The sequence below is a fragment of the Thalassophryne amazonica genome, chromosome 13, assembly GCF_902500255.1.
Source record: "Thalassophryne amazonica chromosome 13, fThaAma1.1, whole genome shotgun sequence".
Taxonomy (NCBI): Eukaryota; Metazoa; Chordata; class Actinopteri; order Batrachoidiformes; family Batrachoididae; genus Thalassophryne; species Thalassophryne amazonica.
This window is the reverse complement of record NC_047115.1, coordinates 85,238,490-85,259,037: the sequence shown is the minus strand read 5'-3', so window position 1 is coordinate 85,259,037 and position 20,548 is coordinate 85,238,490. Positions and strand designations below refer to the sequence as shown.

General features: G+C 41.8%; 1 protein-coding gene across 4 annotated transcripts in view; it reads left to right on the top strand.

Moving 5' to 3' along the window:
• LOC117523536 (cytosolic phospholipase A2 beta-like) overlaps positions 1–5,602 on the top strand; it is a 146,221-nt gene extending 140,619 nt beyond the window's left edge. For 3 of the 4 annotated variants that reach the window (XM_034185097.1, XM_034185095.1, XM_034185096.1), the window contains 3 exons: positions 1,749–1,921; positions 2,042–2,228; positions 5,234–5,601. In XM_034185097.1, coding sequence (XP_034040988.1) covers positions 1,749–1,921; positions 2,042–2,228; positions 5,234–5,445 — 572 coding nt within the window. In that variant the 3' untranslated portion in view covers positions 5,446–5,601. Of the gene's footprint in view, positions 1–1,748; positions 1,922–2,041; positions 2,229–5,233 lie in introns of all 4 variants that reach the window. The other variant, XM_034185099.1, reaches the window with a different exon arrangement.
• The last annotated feature ends 14,946 nt before the right edge of the window (positions 5,603–20,548 follow it).

The window sequence follows — 20,548 nt, the reverse complement described above, 5'->3', positions numbered from 1 at the left end:
CAATTGAAAAATTGAAAATATCCTCCGAAACAGGATTGTCTCGACGCACAAATCTGGCGAAGCGTACAGAAACAGTTCTGCTGCTTTGAAAGTCCCATTGAGCAATTGAGCTTAAATGGAAGAAGTTTGGATCCACCAGGGCTCTTCCTGGAGCTGGAGGTCCCCCCATCTACACTGAGCAATCGGGGGAGAAGAGTCAAGATTCAAACAACTTTTATTGATCCATAAAAGGGCAATTCATATCACACCCAATTACCTCAGACAAAAATACAGCAATGAATCCACAATTCTTACTACTTGAACGTAATAATCGCACACATCAGAATTAAAACAACCGCACATATACATTTGATTGTTTATGTATGCTAAGCTTTGAAACAGTCCGTCAAGGGTTCTGGTCCTCCCATAACTGTCATGGCAGTCTGCCCAGACGAGAAAGCTTTGATTTTAACTGAACCAATAAGTTCCCATACCATGCTGCCATCCTGTATCTAATGATGCTCTCCAATCCAACACCGCCCAATAAAATAAAAACCTGACTTTGTGGTCAACACCAAACACCCTGAGTCAACGTAAAAAATACAGTCTTTGCTGCAAACGTGCACATAAATTATCAATATGGGTTTCCCAACTAAATAGATTATCTAAGTGAACACCTAGATATCTATAAGAGCTTACCTGACAGATTTTTTTTTTCATCATGAACTAGAACTGGAGTCAGGTCCCCAACAGACTAAGGATCGAGAACCATCTCATTTATTTTATTTACATTTATAACCAGGTCATTGGCATCACACCACTGAACAAAAGACCTCAGTAAAATAAGATGAGGGATCTTTGTCCTTGTGCAAGAGGCTGAGGATGGCAGTGTCATGATGAGGTTGCCGGGGAGACAACTGCTGCATTCATTAGTATATAAAGTAAACAAGACAGGGGAACTCACACAACCCTGAGGTACTCCTGTACTGATAAATCTGGAGTCTGAGACTGTATTTTTTTCCTTTAATGTTCAGGGCTCCAGTTGTTCAAAAGAATAAAACCATTTCACAATGAGCAGATCTGTAGTCATCTGAAACAATTTGCTTATCAGCTGATGATGCTGCAAAGTATTAAAAGCAATTACAGACTTGAGTCTGTAATTACTGCCAAACGTGCATCAGCAAAGTATTGAGCAAAGGCTGTGAATACTTATGTACCTGTGATGTCTTTGTTTTTTATTTTTAATAAATTTGCAAAAAAAATTCAAAAAAGCTTTTTCATGTTGTCATTATGTGTAAAATTTTTAAGGAAAAATGAGGCTGTAACATAACATTTGGAAGAAGTGTGAATACTTTCTGGACGCACTGTAAATCTGTTGTTGCAAATGATAGAGATTCTGCTATAACCACCAGAATGATGACTTTTTATGAAAATGAGCACAGGGTAACTTTTGTCTGTTGTTTTACCAGTTACAAGGTTCACGGTAGAGTTGGCTGTTTTAGATGTATATAGTTTACATCAAATAGGTTTAAATCTCCTATGCACATTCTGGCAACCTTAGATGAAATTTCACATTTTCCTTTTAACAAAGTACTTATATGTGCTACACGACCATCAAGCTGTAACTGGTGAAACAAAAGTAAAAAGCTGCTCTATGCTAATTTATATAATCACATTTATGCATGGGAGCATCCTGACTGTGTACAGTAACTACAACAGTTATTCTTTTTATTTACGTTTAATTTTCTCTTGTACTGTTTTCTGCCCAGGCAAACATCCAGATGCCTTTCCAAACAAAATGACACCCAGTGACCGTACCTTGCGCCTGGTTGATTCTGGTCATGTCATCAATATTGGTTGTGTGCCAGTGCTGAGGCCAGAGAGAGACGTGGACATTATCATATCTCTGAGCTATTCTTGGGACGTAGACCATGTCTTCAAGGTAGTCAGAATTCAACAGCATTAGATCTTAACTAAGGATTATAAAAAACTGCAAAACTTCCATCCATTAAAATGGGTGTCTGCCCATCCATTTTAACATTATTCTCAATGAATATCTTAGGTCTTACAGGACACAGCTGCTTACTGTCGGGATCATGATATCCCCTTTCCCAAAGCCGATTTTGCAAGTCTGGAAAAGGAGCCTCAGAAAGAGATCTACATCCTTGAGGATAAGGACAATCCTAAAGCTCCAGTAGTGATTCACTTCCCCCTGGTTAACATCACGTACCAAAACTTCAAAAGTCCCGGTAAGGCAGTCCAATGAACTGCAACGTAGACATTGTGAGTGCCCTGTGTTTTTGTTGCACCTTGTGTCATAGTATGTCTTACAATTTGGAAAGTTGATGAGATTTTACTCAACCCCAGATGTCCAGATGTAAGACAAGGTGATTTGGACAAGAATGCTAGTGACGTAATATTATAGTGAACTTTAATGGCACAGAATATACAGTAGTAATGCAGTGGACTAAAAGTAAACATGAAGATGCTTGTTTTGAGAAGTGACAGATTTTAGTTAGTGAGACATTTGCAACACTCCACATACCCTGTTTTCAGAGTTTACACATTGTACCCATATAGTTTTATTTTACTCTTAATGAACATGTAGATTTTATAAGCATTGGACCGTCAAATGTCCATAACATCCAACTAAAGACTGATAGCACTACCATCTTCAGACACAGCCATCGTTTGCATCTACTGGAGGATTATATACTGAAGTGAGAAGGCAGTGAACCAGATTATCCATCCATATCTGGATTACATCCTCAGTTGGGGTCAACAGAGTCTAATCCTTACTGTAGACAGTTTCAATGGTTCCCCCATTTTCCCCTTCAGCCCTCGCTGCATCTTCAGCAAAGAAAGCTTTGAACATTGCCCATTCTAGTACAACCTCCACATGGATGCTAGAAAAGCTCAGCCAGAGGTGAGTTGAAGATCAACAATAATAATAATAATAATATATAATAAAAACTTTACACTATAACAATGTTACAAAATGTACAGAATGTATATGAGCTAAGATAAATATATAAGATGTATATACATATACATATATGCACTCAAACATACATACATACACACACACACACACACACACATATATATATATATATATATATATATATATATATATATATATATATATATATATATATATATATATATATATATATATATATGTGATCCATGCAAACAGAGTACATAACACAGGGTCGTTAGTGGAGATAGCAACAATCTAGAGTTCTAAAAGTTCTTGTTGATGAGGCTAACGGCAGAGGGGAAAACTGTTCTTATGGCGGGAGGTTCTGGTCCGAAGGGACCGTAGCCTCCTGTCTGAGGGGAGGAGGTCAAAAAGGCTATAACCAGGGTGAGAAGGATCGGCTCTGATCTGACCTGAACACCCCAGTGTCCTGAAGATGTACAGGTCCTGAAGAGATGGAAGGTTGGAGCCAATCACCTTCTCAGCAGAGCGTACAATGCGCTGAAGTCTCTGTATGAACCTGGTGGTGGCTCCAGCGTACCACACGGTGATGGAGGTGGTGAGGATGGACTTGATGATGGCAGTGTAAAACTGCACCATAATCCTTGCTGACAAGTTGAATTTCTTCAACTGCTGCAGGAAGTACATCCTCTGCTGGGCCTTCTTGACAACAGAAGTAATGGTGGACTCCCACTTGAGCTCCTGGGTTAGAGTGATTTCCAGGAAACAGAAGGTGTCCACTATGGTGATGGGGGTGTCTGCCAGGGTAATGAAGGGGAGAGAGGCTGTGTTCTTTCTAAAGTCCACAATAATCTCCACTGTCTTCTCAGTGTTCAGCACCAAGTTGTTATAGCTGCACCAGAAAACCAGTCATTGGACCTCCAGCCTATAGGCGGACTCATCCCTATCTGAGATGAGTCCGATAAGGGTGGTGTCATCTGCAAACTTGATAAGCTTGACAGATTGGTGATCAGAGGTGCAGCAGTTAGTGTACAGGGAGAAAAGCAGAGGAGAGAGGACACAGCCCTTAGGAGTAATGATACTCCCTGAGGAGTACTGATACTGGGCACCTTTGTGGACTGAGGAGTGCCATCTGGTTCGATCCATGGCAGTCACCTCCCAGGAGTCAGAGCTGATGTCATATGCTTTCAGTGATGCTTTCAAAGTGTCCTTGAAGCGTTTCTTCAGTCCTCTCTGGGAATGTTTGCCCTGCTGGAGCTCACCGTAGAACAGTCTCTTTGGCAGCCGACTGTCAGGCATGCAGGCTATGTGACCAGCCCAGCGCAGCTGGGTCTGCATCAAGATGGTGCAGATGCTAGGCATGTCTGCTTGCGTGAGTACCTCAGTGTCTGGAATCCTGTCTTGCCACTTGAAGTTGTGGATTTTGCTGAAGCACGTTGTGTGAAAGTGGTTCAGGCTGTTTGGCATGGTAGGTAGGTGAGGTCAAGGTAGGTGAACTTGATCACAATGTTGAGCTTCTGTCCACTGACTATGATGTTGGGCTCAACGTAAGGTTTCCCTGGGGCTGCTTGATACAAGACTTCAGTCTTATTTGTGTTGATGGTGAGGCCAAAATTGGAGCAGGCTGATGAAAACTTGACGCTTTCTTGCATATCAGCTTCGGAGCTAGCATTGAGGGCACAATCATCAGCCTCCTGAGATTGAACAGCTTGCCATCTGTGCGATACATGAAGCTGATTCCAATGTCTCCATGGCATTTGTCAGCACTGCAGAGAACGTCAGACTGAAGAGCGACGGTGCCAGTACACAACCATGTTTGACACTGTTGGAGACTGGAAATGGCTCAGATGTCTCACCATTGTCCTGAAATTTATTTTTGTCAAGTACAATAAACTTGGTTTATTTGATTGAAATGATCTTAATTCATTTGCTGTAATAAACATAACAAAGTGAAGTATTTTTCAGTAAATCATAATATTCCTGCAACTCATGTCAAATATTGAATCCAACTTAAAAAAAAACCAAAACACTTGTTTGTCATTTCCACACAGGTTTTGTTGTGGGTTTTTTTGTTGTTGTTTGTTTTTTGTTTTTACTTGCATCGATTGGTCATCCATATGGAAAAATTGCACACACTCATACACACTCATCTTCAACTGCTGGGATAGGCTCCAGCCCTCCGCGTCCCTTAACTGCAGTGAGTGAGTGAGTGAGTGAGTGAGTGAGTGAGTATACCTATTGCTCCATGCAGATCAATAAATATGTTGTGCATTATTTAATAAATGTCATTGTTATGTTGTGACTTTCCAGGTGTGAAGCGTGAAACTAAAAATGAAGTGAAAGCTGGTAAAGTGGATGTGAGCAGCAGCAGCTCTCCATACACCACCAAAAACATGACCTTCTCAAAGGAGAATTATCAGGCTTTGCTGGGTTTGACAACATACAACATCATCAACAACAAGGAGAGCTTCCAGAAGGTGATCCAGGCCGCCCTTAAGAGGAAAGCATCAAAGAGGAAATAAGACAAATTAGAGCTTGGTGAGGAGGTGGTTAGGGGAGGTGATGGTCTAGTGGTTAAGCGTTGGGCTTGAGACCAGAAGATCACTGAGGACCCTTGGGCCAGGTCCTTTATCCCCTAGCTGCTCCTGGTGTGTAGCTGAGCGCCTTGCATGGCAGCACCCTGACAACGGTGTGTTTGTGTGAATGGGTGAATGTGAGGCATAATTGTAAAGTGCTTTGAGCATCTGATGCAGATGGAAAAGCTGTATATAAATGCAGTCCATTTACCATTTACAGCAAGAACTCAGCACTAGTGTGTGCGTGTGTGTGTGTGTGTGTGTGTGTGTGTGTGTGTGTGTAAAATGAAGATCAATATATCACAAAGCAGTCGACTGAAAAAGGCGTCTTGATTTTTCCTTGACACCTGTCTTGTTCAAAGTTCATTCAGTTTCTAGTAAAACCAAAGCAACAAATTCTCACATTTCAAAAGCCAGTGAATGTTTGACAATTTTGCTTGATAAAATACATCAGCAATCAATTGTTTATCAAAATAGTTGTTGACTAATTTTCTGTCACTTGCCTAAATGCATTCAGTCACTCATCTTCAACCGCTTATCCGGAAGTGGGGCGCGGGGGGCAACAGCTCCAGTAGGGGACCCCAAACATCCCTTTCCCATTCCACATTTACTACCTCTGACTGGGAGATCCCGAGGCCTTCCCAGGGCAATGTAGAGATATTTGGCTAATTGATGAGTCACAGAATTATTGATTCATTAGTTGGTGTCCCATTTTCTGATTTTTTTTTTTTATACTCAATTGCCTACAGTGGCTTGCAAAAGTTTTCAGCCCCTTGGTATTTCATGCATTTTAATTTGTTTATGGCATTTCAAATACAAAAAGTAAATCAGGCTTCTCAATATAAAAAGTTCAAAAATCATCTTCCTCAGACTCAAACTGAAAGTAAATCTCTACAAGTTGATATAAATTAATTAAAAATATAAAAGCCAAGATGATGGGCTGCATAAGTAATCAGCCCCTTTGGTATAATACCTGTAAATAATCAGTTAAATTGCCAGTTTTCTTCAGACACGTCAGGGGATGGATACATGAACATTTCTAAGTCACTGAATATGTCTTGAACTTTATTCACCTCAATTATGAAGAAATACAAACAGTATGACACTCTATGGTAAATGTGTGTGCGTTAGACAGTTCTCAAAAACTGAGTAACTGTGCAAGAAGGAGAAGAGTGAGGAAAGCCACCAAGACATCCAGACAACCCAGAAGAAGTTACAGGCTTCTGTTGTTGTGATTGGAGAAATTGTGCATTAGTGCATGTTTTGAATTTTGTATCCCCAGTTATACAACTTCATGATGAAGTGGGACAGAGGAGGGTTTTCTTTCACCAAAATATCAAATCAAGCCATCAAGCCTGCAGTCCTATAAGATGCACAGTAGTGTTCAGAATAATAGTAGTGCTATGTGACTAAAAAGATTAATCCAGGTTTTGAGTATATTTCTTATTGTTACATTGGAAACAAGGTACCAGTAGATTCAATAGATTCTCACAAATCCAACAAGACCAAGCATTCATGATATGCACACTCTTAAGGCTATGAAATTGGGCTATTAATAAAAAAAGTAGAAAAGGGGGTGTTCACAATAATAGTAGCATCTGCTGTTGATGCTACAAACTCAAAACTATTATGTTCAAACTGCTTTTTTAGCAATCCTGTGAATCACTAAACTAGTATTTAGTTGTATAACCACAGTTTTTCATGATTTCTTCACATCTGTGAGGCATTAATTTTGTTGGTTTGGAACCAAGATTTTGCTCATTTACTAGTGTGCTTGGGGTCATTGTCTTGTTGAAACACCCATTTCAAGGGCATGTCCTCTTCAGCATAAGGCAACATGACCTCTTCAAGTATTTTGACATATCCAAACTGATCCATGATATCTGGTATGCGATATATAGGCCCAAAACCATAGTAGGAGAAACATGCCCATATCATGATGCTTGCACCACCACGCTTCACTGTCTTCACTGTGAACTGTGGCTTGAATTCAGAGTTTGGGGGTTGTCTCACAAACTGTCTGCGACCCTTGGACCCAAAAAGAACAATTTTGCTTTCATCAGTCCACAAAATATTTCTCTATTTCTCTTTAGGCCAGTTGATGTGTTCTTTGGCAAATTCTAACCTCTTCTGCACGTCTTTTATTTAACAGAGGGACTTTGTGGGGGATTCTTGCAAATAAATTAGCTTCACACAGGTGTCTTCTAACTGTCACAGCACTTACAGGTAACTCCAGCTTGTCTTTGATCATCCTGGAGCTGATCAATGGGTGAGCCTTTGCCATTCTGGTTATTCTTCTATCCATATTGATGGTTGTTTTCCATTTTCTTCCACGCGTCTCTGTTTTTTTGTCCATTTTAAAGCATTGGAGATCATTGTAGATGAACAGCCTATAATTTTTTGCACCTGCGTCTAAGTTTTCCCCTCTCCAATCAACTTTTTAATCAAACTACGCTGTTCTTCTAAACAATATCTTGAACGTCCCATTTTCCTCAGGTCTTCAACGAGAAAACCATGTTCAACAGGTGCTGGATTCATCCTTAAATAGGGGACACCTGATTCACACCTGTTTGTTCCACAAAATTGACGAACTCACTAACTGAATGCCACACTACTATTATTGTGAACACCCTCTTTTCTACTTTTTTTTACTAATAGCCCAATTTCATAGCCTTAAGAGTGTGCATATCATGAATGCTTGGTCTTGTTGGATTTGTGAGAATCTACTGAATCTACTGGTACCTTGTTTCCCATGTAACAATAAGAAATATACTCAAAACCTGGATTAATCTTTTTAGTCACATAGTACTACTATTATTCTGAACACTACTGTACGGTGCTGTGGCCAAGAAGCTGCACAAAATCATCGGCCATGTCAAACTGTGGCCGAATGGCACACTCAAGGCAGCCTTCACACCAGCGGCTGAATGTCGGAGTCCAGGTGCCACCTATGAACATCCAACACCACCCACGGGGCACTTAGAAAAGGTGGGGCCATTTCTTACTCAGCTTCTCAAGTGATGCAATCAGAGTATTCACTGATTCAGCAAAGACCACAGCATCATCTGCGAAGTCAGCATAGTATAAAAAGATAAATAGCAAATAGCACTATGCACAATTTCTCCAATCACAGCCGAAGAAGTCTATAACTTCTTCAGGGTTATCTGGGTGTCTTGGTGGCTTTCCTCTCTAATCTCCTTCTTATGTAGTCATTCAGGGTTTGAGAACTGTCACCGCCACACAGATTTACCAGAGAGTACCATACTGTCTGTGTTTCTTCATAATTCATGTAAATAAAGTCCAAGACATAATCAGTGTCTTGGGAATGTTCATGTATCCATCCCCCGACTTGTCCGAAGAAAACGAGATGTGAAAGTGATGCTATACCGAAGTGGGCACTTATTTATTCACACCGTTATTTTGGCTTTTAGATTTTTATTTCTTTTAATTCATGATGTAGCAATTACTTTTCACTGTGAGTTTAAAGGGCATACTTTTAGAAATTGTAATATACAAAGCCTGAATTTTTTTTGTTTTGTTTCTTGATGTCCTAAGAAATTTCTAACAAGTAAAATCTCAAGGGGGCAAACACTTTTTCACACCACTGTATTTGCTGCAGCAGGTGAAACGTGGAATATACTTAAATTTTTTTACTAGTTTGGGAGGTTTTGGAATTTATACGCCTTTGCGACTTATATAATGAAAAATCACATTCTACATTAGTAATAAGAATTATAATAACCACTTACATAGAGCTTTTCCAGGATTGAAAGTAACAAAATAAACTCCAATAATGAAAAAATAAATGCCAATCAACAAAGTACACTACAGCAAGGCACAAAAATCCCAAATTAAAGAGCTGCTAATGCAGAAAAAAGGTACAACCCCAATTCCAGTGAAGTTGGGACATTGTGTAAAATGTAAATAAAAACAGAATACAAAGCTCTGCAAATCCTCTTCAACCTATATTCAATTGAATACACCACAAAGACAAGATATTTAATGTTCAAACTGATAAACTTTATTATTTTGTGCAAATATTTGCTCATTTTGAAATCGATGCCTGCAACACGTTTCAAAAAAGCTGGGATAGTGGTATGTATGTTTGTTTCCTTCTAACAACACTCAGTAAGCGTTTGGGAACTGAGGACATTAATTGTCTGACACTACAGTGTGTCACAGTGAAGTGAAAAACAAAAGATTCCCAAGCTGATTTTCCATGTACACTTGATCTGTTGTGTATTACAGTATACGAGGTCTGTCAATAAAGCAACGGTCCTTTTTATTTTTTTCAAAAACTATATGGATTTCATTCATATGTTTTTACGTCAGACATGCTTGAACCCTCGTGCGCATGCGTGAGTTTTTCCACGCCTGTCGGTGACGTCATTCGCCTGTGAGCACTCCTTGTGGGAGGAGTCGTCCAGCCCCTTGTCGGAATTCCTTTGTCTGAGAAGTTGCTGAGAGACTGGCGCGTTGTTTGATCAAAATTTTTTCTAAACCTGTGAGACACATCGAAGTGGACACGGTTCGAAAAATTAAGCTGGTTTTCAGTGAAAATTTTAACGGCTGATGAGAGATTTTGAGGTGATTCTGTCGCTTTAAGGACTTCCCACGGTGCGAGACGTCGCGCTGCGCTCTCAGCCGCCGTCGTCAGCCTGTTCAAGCTGAAAACCTCCACATTTCAGGCTCTATTGATCCAGGACGTCGTGAGAGAACAGAGAAGTTTCAGAAGAAGTCGGTTTCAGCATTTTATCCAGATATTCCACTGTTAAAGGAGATTTTTTTAAGGAAAGACGTGCGGACGGCCGACGCGGTGCGGCGGCACAGGAAAAACACCTCTGTGTTGATAACCATTTGTAAAATCCAGGCGGCTTTTGATGGCTTTCAGTGGAGTGAGTATATGAGAAATTGTTTAACAGCAGGACATGTTCCAACTTGTCCTTAAGGCTTCCAACAGAGGTGTTTTTCCTGTGGCGGAGTGTCGCGGCGGCTGCAAACCCTTTTTAACCAGGAATTTGAATACTGGCATTTTTTAAGCTGTGCAATGAGTAAAATATAGCAAATCATAATATCAAAGCCGAACTAGCAAAGTACATCCACATTTATTATTGAAAAGCTGGCAATGAAAACCCCATTGAAAACTGTCCGAAATGCAAACCTTTATTCGTCTATAAATAGACGTTGGATAAACTTTCACTTTTAAACCAGTTTTCAATGTGTTTTCACCATAACCATTTTTTAAACATTGAAAAATGTCACATTATACCAATAAATGTAAATTCTTATTTGAAAATAATCCCTAAATCTGTTGACATTACAGTGCTCTCGAGGCAGCTGACACACTTTGTTTTTAAAGGCATTTTATGTGAAACATTAAATGCATTGAAAATGTGTAAACCAGATTTCACCAACCAATGAAAAATTAATTTGGATAAATTTCACTACAATAATCTTTATCACCTCTGTTTAAAGCTTCATCTGACCGAATCACCCATTTGATGAAAGAAATTAGCATTTTGTGGCATGTTGATAATGTAGCCACATTTTCATTTGTTGAAAAGTGGGTGAAAAGACGTTCAGATGGCTATCACCCAGTTTTCAACCAAAAACCAACATCGATTCGAAACTATGTCTTGTGCTCACTGGGATAGTTCAATCAGTATTGATTGGATCATCGCTCCCTTCATCTCATAATAAAGCCATATCACAGATCAAAGGTGTGTGGGTCACTTCATTAATGTTACAGTTTGGAACCGGGAACTAGGCAGCGTAAAACCCCGAAGTGCAGGGAGCCAGGACTCAAAAGACTTTCTGCCTAACAAACAATACAATACAAATACAATACTAATACAAAGTGACAAAACCAGTGCAGTCCCGAGAACAATTGTGAGAGAAACAAGAAGTACATTTAACAAAAGAACAGGATGATGCCGAAGGAAAAATCACAACTATACTCATACAAGACTTAACACGCTGAGTAAACTTCACACCAAACAATGGACCCACACTGAACAGAAAAGGAGTGGCTTATAAAGATTACTGGAACAAATGAGCCACAGGTGCAGTAATCATGACAGACAGAGACATGAATAACCAGAACACAAGGGGGCGGCAAATCAAGATATACACCCCAATAAATAAAATGCAAGAATGACTGCGGTAAATGAGTGCACATAAAACCAAGACAACCGTGAACAAAATACTTGAATAAGAAGATTATCCAAACTATGACAGCCACACGAAATAACCATTAATGAAAATCAACACAAACACTTGAAAAGGGTGATGTAATTCACATATAGTGGGGAAAATAAGTATTTCATCCACTGTCAATTTTGCAAGTTTTCCCACCTACAAAAAATGGAGAGGTATGTAATTTTATCATAAGTACACTTCACCTGTGACAGAATCTAAAAACAAAATCATCTAAAAATCAAAATCATGTTGTATGACTTTTAAATAATTAATTTGCAGGGGTTTTTTTTTTTGCATGAAATGAGTATTTGATACAATAGAAAAAAACAGACCTTAACATTTGGTACAGAAACATTTGTTTGCCATTACAGAGGTCAGATGTTTCCTGTAGTTCTTGACCTAGTTTGCACACTGCAGCAGGGATTTTGGTCCAGTCCTCCACAGATCTTCTCCAGATCTTTCAGGATTCGAGTTTCAGCTCCCTCCAAAGATTTTCTATTGAGTTCAGGTCTTGAGTTCAGCCACTACAGGAACTTGAAATGCTTCTTACAGAGCCCCTCCTTAGTTGCTCTGGCTGTGTGTTTGGGGACATTGTCATGCTGAAGACCCAGCCACAACCCATCTTCAAAGCTGTTACTAAGGAAAGAAGGTTGTTTGCCAAAATCTCGCAATACATGAACCCATCCATCCTCCCTTCAATATGGTGCAGTCGTCCTGTCCCCTTTGCAGAAAAGCACCCCCACAGTATGATGTTTCCACCCCCCATGCTTCACAGTTGGGACGGTGTTCTCGGGTTGTTTTCATCCTCCAAACACAACGAGTGGAGTTGATTCCAAAAAGCTCTCTTTTGGTCTCATCTGACCACAGGACCTTCTCCCATGCCTCCTCTGGATCATCCAGATGGTCACTGGTGAACTTCAAACGGGCCTGAACATGTACTGCCTTGAGCAGGCGGACCTTGGTGGCCTAGTGGATTTTAAACCATGACGGCATAGTGTATTACTCATGTAATCTTTGTGACTGTGGTCCCAGCTCTCTTCAGGTCATTTACCAGGTCCTCCCATGTAGTTCTGGGCTTCCTCAGAATCATCCTTGTTGGGGAAAGTGTAGTGACACAGACCCACAACAGGGGGCACAAATGAAAGGTCAATAGATGAGCCAAAAGGTAACAATTTAATGTTGTGAATGTGCACAACGATTATACAGACAATCACAGAATCTGATAGCAGTCAATACACAATGGTGACGTGTGGGCAGGCTCGAGGATAGAAGACGTCTGTCCTGAGAAGAGCCGGAACCACACGATTTCCACCGCCACCGAACCCGGTGAATACTGGAGCCGCCAAGTCCCGAATTCCCAGGTGGTCACCGTCCCCGACTGTCGGATCTGGTACTGCTGGCGAGGAGCACAAACAGTGAGATGTGGGTGTGTGCACACCCAGTAACAAAAACAGTCAGAAGGTGGAAAGTCACCTCCACCTCTAATCACACACTCGTGCAGCTCCTGTTAAATCACTTATCTGGCTGGAGTGTGAAGCGAAGCTGTCGCTGATCACACTTTACGCCAATCCCACAGATAAGGAAACGCCACAGGAATACGGCTGCAAAGAAGTTCAGATTATTACTCAATGTTTAAGTCAGCAGAGACAATTACCTTCACAGGTAGATGATATCTCGGCAGCGAGGTGGAGATGACGTCCGGCTTTTATGGAGTGGATTGATGAAGTGGAGATGGGTGACAGCTGTCATGAGTTGACAGCTGTCAACCCCGGCTGTGTCCGTGGCGGCAGCGCCCTCTTGTGCCTGAAGCCCGCACTTCAGGCAGGGCGCCCTCTGGTGGTGGGCCAGCAGTACCTCATCTTCTGGCGGCCCACACAACAATCCTTACCCCATGAGGCGAGATCTTTCATGGAACCCCAGACTGACAAAGATTGACAATCATCTTATGCTGCATTTACACATAATGACAACAAGTCACGAATGCCACGAAGTATACATTCTTGGCGGCTGATCACAAATGTGATGTTTCGGTGCAGAGGCGTCAGGTGCCCCCAGGAACTGTAGGGACCTCTTAAGACGCGTTAGGATTAATGGCACGTGTTGCTGGTGAATTATTACGAGCCATTACCCACAGTCAAGAATATTGTCCCGCACTGTTGCACACAACAGCGCATCGTTATGTTCTGTCACAATCTGTCAGGAATGTTGTGAATTTAGCGAATTATCTCCACACACCCCGCATATTCTTCCTACCGCCAGCTGCTGAACAATTTAGATCGCTCCAGATTGCTCCTCAAAATCCAGATTAATCCACAGCAGAAGAACTTTGTGATTGCATGCTTAGTTGGACACTGTGCCATAGAGTGGCGCCAGATGTCCAGCTGCACACAGCCCTCCTCTGGCTCAGACTCGTCTCCCAAACATCAGGCACAACAGCAGGTGGAACACCTGCAGAAGAGTGCACTGGAACAAGACTTTTAGCCGACTTGGCATCACTGTCCTTCTGCGGCATATTGCAGTAATGAAACTGAATGCGGTGCAGCAGGGTTTAATTGGGTTCATGTGAGAGAAGTAATTCATTATGGTGCACAGTGAAATGTGACATGTCAAAACTTGACAGTTTGCATGTCAATTTGTAACACCATGTGACAATATGGGCAGTCGTCCTGTCCCCTTTGCAGAAACATCACAGGAACCACTATGAACACTGTCACCCTCTATTAATGATCACCACTAATCAAGACGGATCAACACGCTCAGTTGCAACCTCCACAACATGAGATGAAATGAGGGTGGTGTGTGACATTCGTGGAAGATTTTTTTGACAGGCACAAACATGCTCCACGAATATCACGAATGTCACGCACCAAAACGTACTGTTAAGAACCCTATTCAGATGCGCTAAGTCATGTTAAGAATGTCAGGAATGTGACAAGAATGACGCAAATATGACATTTGTAACGTGCCCTGCCTATGTGTAAGCGCAGCATTATGTTTCTTCCATTTTCCATGTTCTAATAATTACACCAACAGTTCTCACCAAGCTGCCTGCCTATTGTCCTGTAGCCCGTCCCTGCCTCATGCAGGTCTACAGTTTTGTCCCTGGTGTCCTTACACAGCTCTTTGGTCATGGCCATGGTGGATAGGTTGGAGTGTGATTGATTGCGTGTGCCTTTTATACAGGTAATGAGTTCAAACTGGTGTAATTAATACAGGTAAAGAATGCAGAAAAGGAGGGCTTCTTAAAGAAAAACTAACAGGTCTGTGAGAGACAGAATTTGTGCTGATTGGTTAGTGATCAAATACTTATGTCATGCAATAAAATGCAAATTAATTATTCAAAAATCATACAATGTGATTTTCTGGATTTTTTTTAGATTCTGTCTCTCACAGTTGAAGTGCACCTACGATAAAAATTACAGGCCTCTCCATTATTTGTTGGTGGGAAAACCTGCAAAATCGACAGTGGATCACATACTTATTTTCCCCACTATATAGAAAAACTCAAACATACACAAGACTGGGGGGGCACACAACAGATAAGACCCAAATGGCACAGAATAGCAATAACAATCCCCAGATCAGACAGGCCACAACAATTGAACTATTATTCTCATTTGCATATGTACAAGATAAGCCTGAGTTCTTGACCGCTGAGATTGGACGATAGCTGGAAGAATCTTTCACTGAATTCCTAGACTTGGCCATCAGAAGTGTACCTGTTTGTGATGAGTAGCCCCTCTTAGGCCCCTTCACATATGTACACACAAATGTGGTCGAATTGCACATGAAGTGCACATGAAGCAGGAATCGTATGCAATATGTTTAAAATCTTCACTGCCTTTAACGCCTCATACACCTGTTGCCACAACTATATGCGCACACCAGCAGCTGAAAGACAGAGTGTGCGCTGTGAGAGCCCATCGAACCCTCTGCCAGCAGGTGTTGGCCAAATTCCAGGTGACACACATGAACATCTAACACCGCTTGCTTGGCACATTCATACTATTAGCACAACAACAGTCAACAGATGATCACTATCAAGCTGGATGTGAAATATGTCTAAGTGCCCCCATGAGTGTGGCTTTGCAATCAGACATAGTGACACATTGGCGTGTTTACATAAAAGCCTTCAGAAGAATATAAAAACAGTTAAGAGTTGTTTAAAAGTATGTTACCCTTTATTTTTTCTATATGTTTTGTAATTCTATTCAAAGGAAATGTGATCGCATTGTCAGAAATGTCTAGTAATTTCAGTTTCAATTTATTTTCATTTATATAGTGCCAAATCACAACAGAGTTGCCTCAAGGCACTTCACACAAGTAAGGTCTAACCTTACTAACCCCCAGAGCAAGAGTGGTAAGGAAAAACTCCCTCTGAGGAAGAAACCTCAAGCAGACCAGACTGAAAGGGGTGACCCTCTGCTTGGGCCATGATACAGTCATAAATTACAGAACAATTCACAAAACGAATTTACAGGAAATGCTGTTGGTGCTTCGTGTCAAACGTCTGGCTGCAGCATTTTGAACAAATTGGAGAGCCCTAATGCTACACTGTGGTAAACCAGAAAATAGAACATTGCAGTAGTCCAATCTAGAAGAGATAAACGCATGGATCAGGGTTTCAGCATCAGCCATAGACAGGATGGGACGAATCTTTGCTATATTTCACAGGTGGAAGAAAGCAGTCCTTGTAATATTTCTAATGTGGAGGTCAAAGGACAATGTAGAATCAAAAATTAACCCAAGGTTCCTCACATTGTCAGTGTTATGTATGACAAACAAGCCTAGCCTGAGCGTTAACTGGTCAAATTGATGCTGATGTCTCACTGGACCAAGAAACATCATTTCAGCTTTATCAGAGTTTAAAAGTAGGAAGTTTCTAGACATCCGACTTCTCACTATGATGCAAGGCAATCTTCTAAGAATTTTATATGAACGAGATTACCAGCAGTTATCAGCATGTATAACTGAGTATCATCAGCATAGCAGTGAAAGGTAATCCCAAAACGCCGCAATATGTGCCCAAAGGGTACTATATAAAGTGAGAAAAGCAGGGGGGCTAAGACGGACCCCTGTGGAACCCCAAATTTCATGTCACTAAGGTTAGAGGTAGTGTTACTGTACAAAACACAGTGAAAACAAATGGTCATGTATGACGCCAGCCATGCAAGGGCACTCCCAGTAATCCCAAAATGATTTTCCAGCCTATCAAGTAGAATATGATGATCCACGGTATCAAATGCAGCACTGAGATCTAACAGCACCAGAACCGTAGTGGTGTCCGAATCCATTGTAAGCAGAAGCTCATTCACCACGTTAGTGAGAGCCATCTCTGTGGAATGATATTTTCTAAAATCAGACTGCAGTGGCTCAAAGAGGTTATTCTCAGTAAGGTGGTCCAGGAGCTGCCGTGACACCACTTTTTCCAGAATTTTAGAGCAAAATGATAGATTTGATATCGGCCAATAGGTCCTTAAACAGTTTTGTTGGTATAGGATCAAATCAACAGGTTGTGCTTTTTGTTGACATTACGAGCTTCGTCAGCATGCCTAGTGAGATACTATCAAATTCTGTAAATTGAGGTAATACCTCAGTAATGGTGCCACCTTAATAGCAAGGTGTAGTGGCTGGGTTAAGGCATGCTGGGATATGTTTAACCTGATGTCTTCTATTCTCAAAGTAATCCAGGAAATCTTGTGCTGTAAAGGAGAGTGAACTACAGGTGGTTGTCCATGAAGAACTTTGTGTCAAACAAGAACTTTGAGTTATGCTTGTTTTTGTTGATCAAATCAGAGTAATAGGTCCACTTTGTAGCCAATAATGCATGCTTATAGTCTAAGATAGCATCATGCCATGCAAGGTGGAATACTTCTAACTTTGAACAATGCCATTTCCGTTCTAGACCTCTTGCCTTATACTTGAGGTCATGCAGGGAATCATTGAACGAAGGTGACTGTGATTTGGGCGAGCGTGGTTTTAACACAGGTGGCGCAGTCATGTCAAGTGTAGTTTTGAGCACTGAGTTTAAATTATCCACAAGTCTGTCTACTGATTGGGTATTTGCCAAATGTGAAGCTAAGACATCAGGTAGTCTAGCTTCAAGTTCAGTCTTAGTTGAGGAGTTGATGCATAGTCATATAGTCATATAGTCATCGCCATAGTAATATATAAGGCTGTTGTTCCACTAAACATGGCAGCGAAACTGTAAACTTAATAAGTGAGTAATCAGAGACCACTGACGTAAGAGGCATGATGTCAATATTCATGACAGTAATACCACGTGCGAGAACCAGATCCAGGGTATTTCCCGAATGCATTGCCAAAATCCGAATGCATCCACAATTTCCATAAATAATTTGCAGAGGGGACCAGAAGGCTTATTTATATCAATGTTAAAGTCACCAATGATCAGAATGTTATCTGCACTAGTTGACAAGTTAGAGATGAACGCACCAAATTCATCTAAGAATTCAGAATATGGGCCAGGAGGCCTATATACAGTGACAAGGTAATACGGCTGATTTTTATTCTTCTGACCTTGGCGCTCAAACGAGTTATATTTGTGACCCCCAACAGCTAATAAGCTAAACCTAGATTTAAAAATAACAGCAACATCCCCGCCTTGCTTTGCTTCATGAGGGATGTGACTAAATGTATATGCTGGTGGGCAGGCCGCATTTAAGGGGAGGACAGCTGTCGGACCTCATTGGGGTTGACAGTTGAACTGTTTGGATTTAGGGGTGGTTCCAGAGTAGCATATATAAGATGCCTAGAAGTAGGTTTAGGTTTGAGACATTCCACGCGTGTTGTAGGTAGCAGACACGAAATCTTTGCAGGGCCTTGCAGGGTCTCTAATCACCTGCTCCATGGCCTGCTGTAAATTCTTAATGTTACCCTTCCTATAGAGTTCTATCTATGTTCATAGACAAGATGGCGGAGCCTTCCCCAGTAGGGTGGAGGCCGTCCAGCATCAGCAAGCCACGGCGGCCCCAGAACGAAGGCCAGTTATCAATAAAGCTAAAGCCTTGCTGTCTACAAAATTGCGCCAGCCGCCTATTTAATGATGTCAGCCTGCTAAATGCCTCATCAGTACCCCGGGAGGGGAGGGGACCAGAGACTATTAATCGATGCTGACACATCTTTCGGGCAAGGTCACAAGTCTTCTCTATGTCCATTTTTGTGACCTCCGAGTGCTTCATCCTGACATCATTGGTGCCGACGTGAATAACTATGTGACTATATCTCATGTCATGTTCCATAGTCTGTATTCCCTTCTGCAGCATCAGCACCCTAAGATGAGATGCAATGTCAAGAGCTCTGGCCCCAGGAATACATTTGTCAGCTGGCGTCTGTAACCTGACTTTGCAGGTGATAGAATCCCCTATCACTAAAGTCTGGTGTTTTGGCCTGGAGACAGGAGTGGAAGTCACTTGTGGGCTCAGAGAATTCACATCAGGCAATTCCAAGGGGGAGAACCAATTCACAGTTCATAGTGGTGAGTGTGATCGGTGTATCACAACCGGGCAACAAGCCCTATGGGGCTTCCTCCGCCTAGCCACTGTCAGGACCTGCTCCAGCCTGGGGTTCATGTCTGGGTTTTCCCCTTATTTGGTCTAGGCTTCCACTGAGAGTTTTATAGTTTTACTTTTCATATTATTATATGTGGTCATGTGTAAGTCTTGGTTTGGTTCTGTTCGTTTCTGTACTTTGTGTAATGCTTCTGTTACTGTTTTATTCCATGCATCATTTATTTATGGTTTAGTCATTCATTGTATTACCGAACCAATTGCCAGTTTACCAGATAAAGTTACTTTTTCCTTACTCCAATACCTTTTGTCTGTGAGTCTGCATTTGCCTCCTACAACTTTCAGGGTCAAGCCACCACAAACCATGATAGAACAATCTGGCCAGTACCAGGAGGCAGCGGACTCAGATCTTGAGCTGAACGTAACCAGAATTAAAGAGATCTTTGCTGATATAAGATTTTTTTTTCACCTGTTTCCGTCACACCTACACCCCGTGGGACAAGTTTGACTACCTGGAGCAAGCTTGGGAAATCATAGAAGCAAATACCTGGCTCTACAGCTTCTTCCCTGACTTAGAAGATCTGGACAATTTGTTTTCTGCAGAGAGGCTGCCTGACTGGGTGAAGCAACCTGAGCTATATCTGCAGTCCACTTGCCCGCCATGCGATGATGACGACACTGAGTGGGTTGACTTAGAGGAGGATTCTGTTGTGTGGGCCGCTGAAGAGGAGGTACTGCTGGCCCACCACCACCAGAGGGCGCCGCCGCCCCACAGGAGCAGCCTCGGTAACAGCTGTCACCCATCACCTGAGACAGCTGACGACAATTATCACTGGGGTATATCAGCAGGACGGCATCTCCACCTCATCGCCGAGATATCGTTCTACCTGGAAGGTAATAATCTCAGCTGACTGCTTGACAGTAACCTTTGTGATTTTTGTGAGTGATTGCAGACTTTTTTTCTCCAACGAGAGGTGGAGGTAGCTTCCCTGCCGTACAGGTTGCTGGGTGCAAACGCGCCCACGTTAATTGTGTTCTTGTTCCTCGCCAGCAGTACCAGGTCCGACACGCGGAGGCAGTGGCCACCTGGGAGTTCGGAACTTGGCGGCTCCAGTATTCCCGGGGTCCTGTGGCGGAGGAAACCGTGTGGTTCCGGTTCTACTTTGGAGAGGCGTCTCCTATCTTCGAGCCTGCCCACACGACACCTTTGTGAATTGAACTTTGTCCATTGTTGTAATTTGTTGTGTTTGTTGTGCACGTTCGCAACAGTAAAGTGTTGTTATTTGACCTATTCCATTGTCCGTTCATTTGCGCCCCCTGTT